At 35.9% G+C, this 15,172-nt stretch overlaps 1 protein-coding gene across 2 annotated transcripts in view; it reads left to right on the top strand.

Moving 5' to 3' along the window:
- Edil3 (EGF like repeats and discoidin domains 3) overlaps positions 1–15,172 on the top strand; it is a 468,021-nt gene that overhangs the window by 256,299 nt on the left and 196,550 nt on the right. For both annotated transcript variants that reach the window (XM_051172620.1, XM_051172619.1), the window contains one exon: positions 10,323–10,436. In XM_051172620.1, coding sequence (XP_051028577.1) covers positions 10,323–10,436 — 114 coding nt within the window. The remainder of the gene's footprint in view (positions 1–10,322; positions 10,437–15,172) is intronic.

Here is a 15,172-nt window from a genome sequence, read left to right as displayed (position 1 = left end):
ACCAGGCAAATCCAACCACGGTACATGCTCCTGAGACTGAAAGCGGTTGACCCTCTCCAAAACATTTTGTTCTTTCTCACTCTTCACCAATTTAATTAATTGGAAACTCAGCACTACTGCTCATCTCTCAGCACCAAACAGATTTATTTCCTCTTTTAAGCAATAGTCTACATTTCTTCAAGGGAAACCCTGTTTCTTTGTTAATAACGGTACATTATGTAGATAATTCTGGAGTGTACAAACATCATTATACTCTATTAGTAGTAGCTCTTGCAACCTAGAAAAGGGCTATCGACTTGAGAAACAGGGGGGCAGGCATTACAGAGGTTTGCGGGAGAGGTCACGAGAAGAACTGGGGGAAGACAAACGGGAATGTGATATCATTGCATTTAAATTATAATGTATCAAAATGAAACCATCATAAAAGAAAATATTGAAAGGATATATATGTGAGGTTGTACGCATAAGTGTGAGCCATGTGTATGTGTACATCAACATGTATGTGAATACAGACACATCTGCACCACAGCCTGAGTAGAATTCAGAAGACAGCATCAGGTATAAAACCTCACAGTCTACTGTGTTTGAGGCAGGGGCTCTCCCTTGTTTGCAGATGTATTGCCCAGACGGGTTACTACTCATGCTTCTCGGGATTCTCCTGTCTCTGCCTCTCCTCTAAATGTACTGGCACTGGGAATGCAGACCTGTGATACTAAGTCTGGTTTTGGTTTTGGATGTAATCTCATCATTTACACACAGGTTCTCATACTGGCCTGCCAAGTGCTTCTCCATTGAACAGTTCCTCCATCCCCCAAATAAAATAGTTTAAAAAGGAACCATCCTGATTCACCGAAATATCCAACTATCTATTTTAGTGCCTGATTCATTGCTTGATTCAATAGACTCAAAAGTTTTATTAGAAATGCTTGGCACACAGGTACGAATCTCCGAAAAGGAGAGTGTGCTAATGGTTACCAGTTTTCTAATCATACATTAGTAAAACACATGTGGTATATATTCACTTGTAAGTGGATATTAGTCCGACGTAGACGTCCTCTGTGAGGCTCCACCCAGCGGGACATTGGGACAGATGCTGAGACTCTCTGCTGTATTCCTGGTGGACGGCTTGGAGCAGTATGAAAGAATACAGGGGAGGAGGTCCCCCTCAGTCACAGTCACAGGGGAGGGGAGTAAGGGGAAAATGGGAGGGATGGAGGATTGGGAGGATACAAGGGGTGGGATAACAAGTTAGACGTAATATGAATAAATTAATAAAATATCTTTTTAAAAAAATTAGAATTTAAAAAAAAAAAAAAAAAAAAAGAATGGTGAGATGGTCCCAGAGGGTTCCGGAATTCCACAAGGAAACCATGAAGGCTGGCGGATCTGGACCCAGGGGAGACTGCACAAACTGTTGCACTAATGAAGGACAATGCAGGCAGTCAACCTAGACTCGCTGTTCAGATCTAGCCAATGGACAGTTCATGCTCCACAGTTGTGGGGAGAGCGGGACTGACTCTGAGATGAACTCTAGTACCCCTGATTTGATCACTCCCTTGGTGGAGAGTCCCAGGGGCATCCAGAGGAAGGGGAAGCAGGCTATCTGAATGAGACCTGATAGGCTGTGGTCATATAGTGGGGGAGGAGGTCCCCTTCTGTCAGAGTTCTAGGGGAGAGGAATAGGGCAGAAGAGGGAGGGAGGGTAGGAACCTGAAGATACAAGTGAGGGGAAAACATTTGGGGTGTAATCTGAACAAATTACGATGAATTAAAAATTTTAAAAAGTAAAACATATATGGAAGTAAACTCTACAGGTTACTTTGTTCATTATTTGCCTGTTTTTCTTAAAATATTCTTTGGAATTTGAATGAATTAATGAGTGAATAAATCCACAGAATGAACAAATAGATGAAGGCAAACTGTGAGTTATAGTTGTTTCCCAAATGAATCCCATTACATGGCCAGTTATGAGGTTTTTGTAATTTACTATAGAAACAACTGCAAGTTGTTGTCAACAAAGTTGATGACTAAAATGAGAAAGAGTTTCAAGCAGACTATTTTGATGTGCCACTGACAAAATAGAATGGATAATATTGTATAAACAATAAGAATATGCAAGAAACTTATAATTAGGTTTAATAACCTAAGTTTACTGACACATCCGAGTAAAAGAAGTAAACTATGTGCATTATGTTTTATGTACTTGGAAAAAAAAGCTGTGGTATAACAGGAATCACACTTAGATTAATAGATTCCTGATATATAGAATAATAAGGCATCTTAATTTCATAATATAATTTAGAATAAATTATAAATTACTATATTAAATATAAAAGCATGTTTTTCCCTTGCATCAACTTGACTCTAGTAGTTCTCACCATTTTCTAAGCTAATAGACAGATTTAGATTTTGATATTTGGAGTTCATTCTAGAAATTGTGTTTTTTTGTTATGGCATGTGCCACTCCACAATATGATTTATTATTGAATTCTTTATATCTACACTACTGTAAAAGCCTTGTCAAAAGATAGAGGTCATGCCATATTAATCACTACAGTCTTAGAAGTTGGCAAAGAGGAAATTGTAGATGGATGGATGAATGGATGGATGCATGCATGCGTGGGCAGACTTCATAAGCAAAGGCTCTGTTCAGTATTTCTCAACTCTACCTGCCCTTCAGAATCACCTGAATTCTCTTTAACACAGTAAAATTGCCTTCACTCCACCTCACAGCACCTAAATCATGTTTTCCTGGTGTTGAACTTCAATAAATTTTCAAAACATAAACTTGTGAAAGAAACCTTTGGCTAAAGATATTACACCATAGTGGAGGACTCTGGGGTCCATCAGCAACACCTCCCTTCCATGCCAAAAAAAAAAAAAAAGAAAGAAAGAAAGAAACAGAAACAAGCAGCAGCATTAATATATGAAATAATTTTATGCTTTGCATTTTTCTTAATAGAATCCCTTAAAAAACAAACTGGATTACTGAGCCCAGTCAAAAGATTCACTCTCGTAATACGTATTTGATGGTTCTGTGTATTGCCAGCATTCCCCATTTTTAAACAAATACTTTTATTAATAAATATTTAATGTTGGTCAAATTACAGTGATGCTTAGTCTAAGCAGAATGCCCTTTGTGAATAGGTCCCCTTTGTAAGAATGTTTGCCATAGGAAGCATCTATTTTTTTTTTTTTTGTCTTCTATTGACTGTACTTTTTTCAGAATACTTTATAAATTTTGTCAAACATTTGATGTATTAAAAACGGTGTCCTCTTAATTACACCTCTCTTACCTCTAGCTTCTACCTGGTTTTGGCTTTATAAGTACATTGCTTTACCCATCTGTTTCTCTTTTGTTGTTATATTTAATAATTTTACATTTTTTGAAGACTTCCTATGTGAGCACCACATCTACATCATGCCCACCCTCTGTCTCTCCTCTTACTTCATTCATAACTATAATCATAAATTTATGTTTTTTTCTTATGCATTATTGTAATTATATCTAAATATATGTTACTACTACAAATACAAATCTGTATATTCATGCATAAGTACACACATTTACACATACGTATATATATATGCATACAACATACATAAACATATTATGTTTAGTCAGAAAAATACACACAACTCCCTGCGTGCATTTAACTTTATTTAAAGTACATATTTCTAGGACTAATCATTGGGATTGGACAACCTATGTGAGATTTCATCCCTGCTAAGGTCTGATTCTCTCCATCTCAGCCAGCATGGACAACCTTTAGCACTTCATAGGGGGTGTGGCTGTGTGGGGTATTCCTTTTCCATGTTGGCATATGGAACTGGTACTATCACTACTCTAATCGTATTCCTGCTTCTAAATGCCTGAATATAAGTGAGTAAATCTTGTAGAGAAACGTTTATAAGATAACGGGCAGAGGATTTGGATATACACCACTTTGGTATTAATGTCAAATGATTTTTCGTCTAATTTGGAGTCACAAAGTAAATTGTAGGTTTTCAGGACTTAGATGGCACACAATGTGAAGTTTTTAGGAAGAATGGCCAGTGAATGCATTTTCAATTTGAACCTTTTTGGTAATTATTGCTTTTCATAAGTAAAAGTTGATATTTTAAGATGAATTACTGGTAATAAAAAGGTAAAAATCAAGATCAAAAGGCATAAATGCACACAAGAAAAAAATCTATCTTACCCACTGGGAAATGCCAGGGAAATCCTGTAGGTAGGTCTGATTATGACATAATTAAATTCAGCATGTGAGTGGCAGAAGAGAATTCTAGGAACTCACCAATAGTTTTTCAAGCTTCAAAGAGAAATTTGAAAACTAAAGCATGTAGATAAGACAAAATACCAAATACCTTCATTTAAGAGGCAATAATTGGAAGTTTGTGCAATACTTAATAGCTAATAGGAGACTGAGAGAAAATACGGTTTTAAGGACTGGTATTGGTCAGATATTGAAAATAAGCTCTTCATGACTAATTAGCTGTCAGGAGCAATACCACAAGGAGGAAGACACCCCTAGGTAAACAATGGAACTCAGAAAATTTGAAAATTTGATCTTTGGAAAAAAATCATGGTCTGTTATGCTGTTCTGTTTGTATGAAATACGTGTGTTCAGCACATGCATCCTTGTCACTGTCCCTGCTTAGAGCTTTCGGGGTTTGCTTTATTCGTGGAGAAGAAAGACTAGATACTGACTAAGAAAGAAATCAAAACAGACTATGGACCAGCAGATATCCAGGAGAAGTTGATGCAAACTACTTAAGAGACTCCCCGAGTCAGTCCCCTTCCCTGCCTGCTCGCCTGTCCGCCATGATGGACAGCGCTGTACAGTTCTGGGACTTTTTGATGTGTGACAGGAATTTTAGGAAGGGAGTTCTGGACCTCCTTACCCTCTCCTACCCTCCCTCTCACCCAAAGCTAGACACCCGACCATGTGAGCGGGTCACATGATTATTTGTGGTCAGCTTTATGCAGATCTCCATGGGGGGGGTGAAGAAGAAGAAGAAGAAGAAGAAGAAGAAGAAGAAGAAGAAGAAGAAGAAGAAGAAGAAGAAGAAGAAGAAGAAGAAGAAGAAGAAGAAGAAGAAAACAGGGCAGAAAGAAAGGAAAAGGGGAGGGGGAGCAGGGAAGGAGTACCAGGAAATTTAATGTTGGATTTAAGGCTTATGCTAAAAGAGGTAAGGAGATTGCTGATTCGAAATGGAACAAAGGCAGTGGTATCTTCAGTATACCATTCAGCTAATACTGCAAAAGTAAGAGAGGAAATGTCTGATGAATTTGCTGTCCCTAAAAAGCAACCACAAATCAATACTTATGCATATGCACTTCAAAGAAGGGGCCAGGTTACATGCTCAAAAGGCAGGCAAAGAAGGCAGCAATTGCCTTGAGGTTTTGGATTTAAGAGTCAGGAAGGCTAAAAATGTAAAGGGGTTATAAACCCTTCCTACTTGGATAAAACAGCTGTTGAGGAGAGTTCTGTGGCAGGGAAGTGCCTTTAAGAAGGCCCTAAGTGGAGGGGGGGGGCGGGGGCTATGGCATAAAGCTGTGAAAGTGAAGTAAAGATTGTGGTGAAGACACCAAGATGGTAGAGGTTCCAGGGCTGTGGATTATCTGCCAAGGAAAGCTGCAGACGACGAGGTGTGGAACCAACCTGTGAGAGAAATGTGTGCTGGCCAGTGAAACTGGAAGGACAGAAGCATCTAAGCCTTTGGCATTAGACTAGAGCTACAGGATTTGGACTTTGTTCTGTGGGGAATTTTTTTCTGCCGTGTGTCCACTATTTCCTAACTAACCTCTCAGCCCTCCCTTTTGGAATGGAAATGTATATTCTATCTCACTGTATGTTTTGATTGTTCAGATCTCTGCAATTAAGGGATTATTTTGTGTCTCAGAAGAGACTTTGGAATTTTAAACTGTGGTGTGTCTGTGAGAGCCTATGGAGATGGGTGAGGCTGAACTAAAACTAAATGCATTTTTATTTTGATATAGACAGAAGCCTAGGAAGACATAATTCACAGGGATTGGAATATGGTGGTTCGATACCCCCATAGGCTGTTTGAATACTTAGTCACCAATTGTCTGAACTGTTTGGGAAGGATGAGGAGGTATCGTCTTATTGGAAGTGTCACTGGGGAAAGGATTTGAGGATTCAAACCCCAGGCCCCTCCCCACAGTGTAGGCTCTCGGCTACTTTCCCAGCACCATGCTGCCTGCCTGTTGCCAGGCTCCTTCCTCACCATGGAACCTCCTGGAACATTAAGAGTTCAATAAACTCTCCCTTCATGAGTTGCCTTTGTCATGAGATCTTATCGAGCACTATAAAAGTAGCTAAGACATGAATATCTGAATAAATAGTTATTTCTACAGCTCACTAATGATTTCCTAAAATGTGCTTGGTTTAACACAATCTCCATCTCTCATATAGATAAATAATGTGTGTGTATGCATATATATATATATATATATATATATATATTATATATTCTAAAGTTGATTAATATATGTAGTATCTAGTTTTAGGTAGTCTTAATTGAGAAAATGCTTTCATAAGATTGGGCTAGCATACACAAGCCTGTAGAACATTTTCCTAATTAGTGATTGATGAGGGCGGGCCCAGCCCACTGTAGGTGGGCCCACCCCTGGCATGGTGGTCCTGGGTTCTAACAGAAAGCAGGCTGAGCAGTGCATGAAGAGCAAATCAGTGAGTTACAATATTCCATGGCCTCAGCATCGGCTCCTGCCTCAGCAATTAGGTCCAGCAATGGCCTTCTTCCTTTTGGAGAATCTGCAAATGCAGTGGCTGCTCAACCCACAGGATTGGATGAGCTTCAACTTGGTGATAAAGGAGGATTTTGTTCTTTAGAACTCAGGTTTTGTTTTGTATTTATGTCAGAAGGCCAAAGAAACTAGGTGCTGATCTCAGCGAAGGATTCCAGTAGCAGAGTGAATGTGTTCTCTAGCAAGAATCTAAAATATGAGGGGATTTTCCCTTGGATCTGTTCCTATGTGGAAACCCATTTGGAAAACACTTCCCTCTAGAGGGAGATCTTCCTCTTCAGGTGGTGCTTAGAGATTTGTGCAAAAAACGTGTACCTTACTGAATTACAGACCCAATCCAGTGGACAATCAAGATTAACTCTCAAAACTACCAGCATTTATGGAGCAACAAGGAATAATTACAGCACAATAGTGGACTCTTTTCTTTTGTCCAGATAAAAGGAATGAGCCCATGCAATTAGTTAAATACCAGACTTGGAAATTCTTGTTTCATTTCAAGGAAATTCTAGTATTCATCATCTCACATCTTCCCTACTTTTTTTTATTTCCTTTATTCTTTTTCTTTATCAAAAACAAAACAAAACAAAAATAGAAAAGTGGCCATTTGCTAAATAAAGGTGGGTCATGAGATTTCATCTGGACTTTCATGCTTAGCATGGGCAATGGGTTTCAGGCATACTACATGGTGAAGAATGAAGGTGTCTGTTTTCAGAAGCCAGCTTCCTGCCTTCACCAGGAATATGTTATGAAAGTACTAAACGTTCTTACCAGGTAGTCACAGAACCTCTATTATTATTATTATTATTATTATTATTATTATTATTATTATTATTATTGTTGTTATTGTTATTATTATGATAGCCATAGTATTACATGTTAACTATAAGTTTGATAGAGCATGAGAATTTTTACTTACATGAAAGAAAGACTACAGTGTCAAGTATTTCTTAGATACCAACCGAATCTCCTTTACTTTACTATATTGAAAATAGATGTGGACATTTTTTTTTCTGAAAATTATAATGACTTGATCTGTGACAAAAATTAATGCATGCAATCTATTATACAGATTTAATTTTCATTTTGCTACATTGTATCCCATGAACATTTCTATCTAGTCCTTAATTAAACATGATTTGCACAAATTGAGGTCAGTTTTCATTTAGACTGCTTGCCGTGTTAATCACAGTGCAAATAGCCTTCATCAATGAAAGAGCTGCATTACACTAACACATAAGCATTTCTGTGTAATTGCTGTCTGCTCTTTAATCCTGCATGTTACTAGATAAGTACACATGGGATGATTTGCTAAATTTTCTATTGTATTAAGTGTATAATTCATTTAAGTGTTTTTTTATGAATTTGGATTTGAATATATTTGTGTTTAAAAAACCTAAGATTCAGGTGATGAAACAGTCCTTGGTTGACATAGTTGAAATATGTATCTAAAGCACTTTATGTTCAGCATACACAACTCCAGTGCTCTCTGTCTCATTCTAAACTCTGGATTAAGGTGTTGACTTGCTTTTAGAGAATCAGATAATTTTAATTATAACTGGTTTTGTTAATAGTTATTAATGTGCCCTGAGATACCTATAGTGAAAGGCTTAAAAGATTAATTTTCTCTCTGGTCACCCTCACATATTTATAACACTATTTATTGTACAAAACATCTGGAAGACTTGGGGAAACAAAGTGAGCAGTGTGCACCCACTCTTCCTTGCTTACATGTAAAAGTCCTGGTCATTCTCATATTTGCTACTGATGAAAATTCCATTGTTCTAAATATTGAAGCGGCAACAATGTTTGATTTTTCTACTGCGGAGTATATCAGCTTTAAAGGGAAAATATTAAGTGGCTTCTACTAAAAAAGGAAATTAAACGTTCCCACTACCAACATCAGACTTCACCTTGGTCCCTGTGATACGATCCTGTTTAGCTCTCAAGTCTACAGCAGAAAAGGCTTTGTTAGCGCTATCTAAACCGGAAGTGTAAGAGGAAACCGCCCCATCATATCCCAAGTGTGCAGTGATAAAAGACAAGATTGCATAAGGTCAGGTGGCACCCAGCGGTCCTTGTAACCTATTCCCTTCCTTCTTTCTTTGGACTTGGGATACTCAGCTCCCTTCCAACCTGGAAGGTTTGTGTACATGAATACACTTTTGTATCTTCAAAGTTTTGATGTATTATGGCCTCCTGCTTGGAAACACCACCTATATTTTATTCTCATTTATATTAACTAAACTATCCCCTCAAATGCAAAATCAAGTTATATTTTTCCTTATTTTTCTTCTTCAGATATAAACATTCAGTTTCTTCTATATTTCTGTAGATGAAGAAATATCATTTATATTGTACTTCATAAAACACATGGTACTGCTTTAGAAATGAAGTTTTAATCCATTAGCTATTAATATGTGATCATCCAGGGCACATTTCAGTAGAAATAATATGGAGAAAGACATAATCTTGCAGATCTCAAAGTAGCCAAGGCTTATCATTGTTATAAATGGAATGTACAACAAAATGAATAGTGCAGCGGTTTTTATCACACTGAAAATAATTGAAACTGTGATAAAACCAAAAGTCTGAGATTGTCATAAGATCCCCAAAATAAATTATGATGGAGGATGGTTCAGCAGTCCAGAGTGTTTATTTTTTCAGAGAATGTGACGCTGTTATCAGCACCTACATCAGCAGGCTCACAGCTGCCGGTAACTCCAGGAAAGCCAACACCTTTTCCTAGCTGACATGTGTACTCTTCCCAAACACATGTATGCATAAACACACAAATACACTCACACACACATAATGAAAAGTAAAATAAATCTTTAAAACTCACATTAATTTTCTCTGTTGTCTAAAACTCCCATGGAGATGGATGTAATTTGCAGGAAGGTTTCTATTTTGCATGGTTATCCATCACATGTAATGATGGTCTAGAAAAGGTAAGTCTAGTCACCCTAACTTTAGAAACTCAGGAGTGAGATCAGGAAGTGATCATCATTTACATTTATTATATTTTACACGTAATGAGCTTTAGCTATTACCTCTAATTTGCTTCTCATCAAAGGCAAACTATTTAGAAACTAAAACCTCTCTGTCAGTTAGAATGTTAATGAATTAAGATGAAATGAGACAGTATAAATTGACAGCTATTGCTGCAGGATATATTTGAGATCTTGTAAGAGAAATCAATCCATCTCTCCATCAGGGTTAATTTGTTTGATTAATTATAAGAATGCAGTGAATATCTCCCCCAACTACTCATATTTATTTTCAGAAATAGGGAATGGTTTATATCTGTCAGTCTTTTATATATATAGACTCTCAATTCCATTTGAAATTGATTTAATTTTTTTAATAAAATGTTGGCTTAAGTAGCACTTATATTACTGAAATATATGTACATAAATGAAGTGAGCAGTACTATTTAGATGTTGTATTTAAGATAACTGTATTTTCTAACATCCACTTATTTGTATCAATAGTTCTTTTTTTTTTTTTTCTTTTTTCTTTTCCCCCTCAGATATAAATGAATGTGAAGCTGAACCTTGCAGAAATGGTGGAATATGTACAGACCTGGTTGCTAACTACTCCTGTGAATGCCCAGGGGAATTTATGGGCAGAAATTGTCAATACAGTAAGTGTTATTATGTAACTGCCTGATACACACACATGATTTGAATTACAAAGTCTCCATTTATAATGGAGTTATGAACCCAAATTATTGCCATGTACTTTGAGAATGCAGGATTGAATGAAGTGGCTCATTACTAAGGTGTTCTTACTAATACATATTTTCTCTAGAGGTATTATTTAGTGCATAGACATTAAGGTGTAATATGTATAATGTGAAAAGTATGGCAGCATCTCATACCCAGGCTTATTTCTGCATTGGTCCCATTTCACACGCCAGCATGCATATCACTTAAACTTATGCCAACCAAAGAGATATTTTTTGTATGGTACCAAATAGACTCAATCTAGAAGTGGAGCTAAAGTAAAGTCTAGCTCAGCTGGTACTTACATAAGCAATGGCTTTACATGCAAATTTTTTGTTTCTTGGAACCTACGACAGTAGAGTTCTGGGATGATGCGTCTACTAGTAGGATAACAATTCCCTCATAGTGTTAATGAGGAAAAAGAAAATATTCCACAACACTTTTTTTAGTTAAAGATTAGAAGAAGAGTCACAGGGCGATAGTCAATGGACTAGGGCCTGAACAGAGGCAAACACATATTGGCGACAACACTCATGGCAGCATTTTATAATTTGGGGAGTATTTTGGAAACTTTATAAAGTACTAATTTTATACACACCATGCCATCTGAGCAACACAGTAATTCAGTGCAAATCCATAGTAAAGATGCAAACTGATATTCAGATGGAGAAACCGAGGCTGATGTTTGATACGGTTTCCTGAGTTTTCACAATGGAAGTAGCAGGATGCAGGTCTCTGGCTTCCCAGGCATTTAGGCTTCTTTAAACTAAAAGTCCTCTCTCTTTATGAACATACAATATTAGTGCATGCTACATCGCTCTATCTTGCATTGAATTTATGTAAATAAACTGAAACAAGAATGATTAAAAAAAAAGGACCTGTTTCCTTTTTCAGATACTTTTGTAGAAGCACATCTTGATGATTTTACATCATTTACATCAAATAACTAGGGGACATATTTGAATGCTATGACTGAACAACCACTATTACAAACAAGCCTTGAAAACATAAATGTTGTCTTTTTGAGGACTGTGGGTATAGTTGAGCACTTGCCTTCTATATGTGTGTGTGTGGGGGGGGCGTTGTTCTTGGTTTGATCATCAACATTGAAGAACTAGTCATGTTTCCTATTGCTGAGGTGGACTGATTTCATAAAGTCTAATTTAAAAACCAAACAGACAAATAGAAACTACAGCAAAGGAGCTCACGCCACATCTTTTGTTTGTTTGTTTGTTTTGTTTTTTGAGACAGGGTTTCTCTGTTTAGCCCTGGCTGTCCGGGACTGTCTTTGTAGACCAGGCTGGCGTCAAGATCCACCTACTTCTGCCTCCTGAGTGCTAGGGTTAAAGGCTTGCACTACCACGTGTGGCTTCATGCCACATTTTAAGCATTCTCTGGTTTTCCTTTATTTTTATAAAACTTTTTATTTTAGACTTTGTGTTAAAGTAGATTTGTCAATAGAATTAAATGGCACCCTTGAATCATTAGTGACATAGCAAACCTGAAATGTAAAAATATTTATTTATTTTAGTTAAACAAGATATTTAAACACAAAGTTAATAGATATAAAAATATATGAATTATTTATCATATGCTATGGCTCATTTAGTATAGCTGTAATGTACTTCTGCTTAACGAGAAATAAATTTACACCTAATCTTGATTTTTATGATTTGATGCACAAATATGAGGTCATCATCTTGCAAACCACTTGTTTTAAAGTTTGAGTAAAATTATAATTTTTTCAAACATTAAGAACGAGCACTTCTCTGGGCATCATAAATCGTACCTTTGATCCTAAAATGTAGGAGGTGAAGACAGAGTGTGCTTCAAAATTCATTTACCTGGTCTACACAGTAAATTTCAGACATGCCGGGATTGAATAGCAGGGTTCTTTTATCACTTCCATGCCTGCATAAAAGGCAATGTTCCACGTTTGATACAAAGCTTGCCTATCAGATGTTAGAATTGTCTAATAATATTTTTCTATATATAATTAGCAGCTGTTAATTATCTGCTTCTATAGGATGGTTAAGGAGAAATAAATAATTTCAGGTTAGATTTTATACAGTTTATACAACACACTTGTTTAACATGTATTTTTTTCCATTTATTTATTGTAAGGTTGGATTAAGGTATATTGTTCTTATTTCTACTGAAATTACTTTTGATTGACATGAATATTATGTAGGTGTTTCTATAAAATTTATTACATGTGACAAAAATTCATCTAATCTAATCTTTGTGTAGATTCCCCTGATTATTTTAAATGACAAGCTCAGGAGACTATTTTCATAAACAGCCTGGAAAAAAGATGATGTTCTGCAGTGATAAGCCTGTCCTTATGAGAACAGCTATGTCTTGTCATGTATGATTAACCGGATGTGATATTTAAACCGTAAAATGCAATGGAAATTGAGAGCACATTATTTAATTAATCTAAAAATAACTGGACTTGTTTTTATTTGGGGGGTTTTGTGGCTCACAATAACCGTGTACATTTCCCTCTTGAGTGTTTAAATGTGACATGATTAAGTTTAAGGAATGATACTCAAATGCATTATCATCACTGACACTATTTGTGGAAATTGAAATAGTTACCCAGGGAGATCTTATAATGTGTAATTCCTAAACATTATGCCAAAACAGAATTAAGACTGGGGTGATTTTTGAGGTTAGGGGGCTGGGAGTTAAAAAACTAATTCTGTAGTAGAAAATAAAAAGTGATGCTTCAAGTGTCCAGTTTATCAGGCTTTTTGAATGAACAAAACATTATAGATGATTCTATAGACCTTTATTCTAAAAATTCTACCTTTGATTATAACGAAAGATGATGTATGTGGACATAGTATGAAAATTAAAAGGTAGATTTACTTATGTTCATTTTCGAGCAGCCACAATTGGAACTTTCCCTAACAAATGAAGTATATTTATTTATATCCAAAACCACACAACATCTACTTTTTATGTGTACATGTATGCACATTTGTATTTGTCTTTGTTCTAGTAATATGTATGAGCAGATATCTTTGAGTTATCATAGGCTTACTCAGTGAAAAGTGCTCACACATTTTATAAATACGTGCAACATTTATTTTACACCCTTAATACTTTGATTGATGACCTTGAAAAGATGAGTGTTTAATAATGACAAGGATTTTTGATGAACTGTATCTTTTTACAAAGGGTGATATGATAATGTTGATTTTCATTTTCAATGGCATTACATCTCAAGCACTCTTCTAAGTAATTTCGAAAGCGACTTACTTAATCCTCTCAGCACTATTTCTAGTTTGACTTTGCCAAGAAAACTGAGCAAGTGAGTGGTTAAATAATTTCCTTAGGTTTGCGTGGATAGTAAACTACAATTTGGCCTGAGTCCCAGCTACTGCAGCTGCAGCCGCATAAGCTGAAGCCGACATACAATATGATGTTACCTTGTGGGATGAAAGAGTAGTTTGTTTTTCCATATACTTTCAAGCACCTACATTTGGGGAGTGACCCTGTGTAGTGGTGGCAATACTGGAAGAAAGAACACAGGCTTTGCATTCAAATAGAACTAGAATTCAAGTTTTTATTTCGGGTATTCCTTTCAAAATACACCGACCACATTAATGGCTCCTGTTGCACCACAGATTCCTCATCTATAAATCTCTACTGACAGACCGAACATTAGTAGCATATGTACAATACTTTGTAATATACTTATGTTAATAAATACCACAAATAGTCTTACAAGATTATTTTTTACTCATTAAAAATAGACAATACTAACAAACCCTCTTGGCATCTTTTATATATCTATGATAAAACTTTAGTTTAATTTTTTTGTTACTAACCCAAACTACTCACCCATGTTTAATAACTGAGTCTATGTCATTTAGAATAGTGTGGGTAGAAGTCAAATAAGATGCCTTGGAGGACATAATTTTAAGGCAAGGTAAGAAAATCCTGAGGCATCTCCATGTTTACAAGGATGAGTACTCTTTTTTTTTTTTTTTCCCAAGACAGGGTTTCTCTGTGTAGCTTGCTATACTTGACTCACTTTGGATGAATACTCTAAGCACAACTAAAATCACTTCAGAAAACAGCACTTGCTAACTTTTTCCTTCCTTCTTTAAAAAAAAATACAGTGTCAACTTGGTTTCTAAACAATGAACCCCTGATTATTCCCTTATGTATTTACTTTTATATGTGGAATAAATAGGAATTTCTGACATGGTAAAGATAGGTATCTATTTTTGTACATAATATGCAGTGTTTAAGAAATCCAACAGTGAAATAACCCAGGCAGACAGGCAAGGGGACATGTAACTATATATATTAAAAAGACTGAACTATGGTACTTGAGAATCACATAGGTCAAGAGACAGTGTTATGGGAGGGCCAGAAAAGGTAACAAGTTGTAGATAGGAACAAGAAATTCTACAGAGAAATTAGGTATTAAAATGACTAGAGACAACAAAAATATAATGTTTCAAATATAAAAGATTTTTAATGTTCTATCTGGAAGAAATTTCAATTATCTAAAGAGCTATATTTAACTTGATTTGGAATTATACAATGTATATATGCATTAAAACATCATATAGCATATTAGAATAGCACTATTTTTATCTATTTAAAATTGTTTTAAAAGAATTTATATTGAAAC

Source organism: Acomys russatus, chromosome 30 (assembly GCF_903995435.1).
Source record: "Acomys russatus chromosome 30, mAcoRus1.1, whole genome shotgun sequence".
Taxonomy (NCBI): domain Eukaryota; kingdom Metazoa; phylum Chordata; class Mammalia; order Rodentia; family Muridae; genus Acomys; species Acomys russatus.
This window is presented reverse-complemented; position numbering and strand designations above follow the sequence as displayed.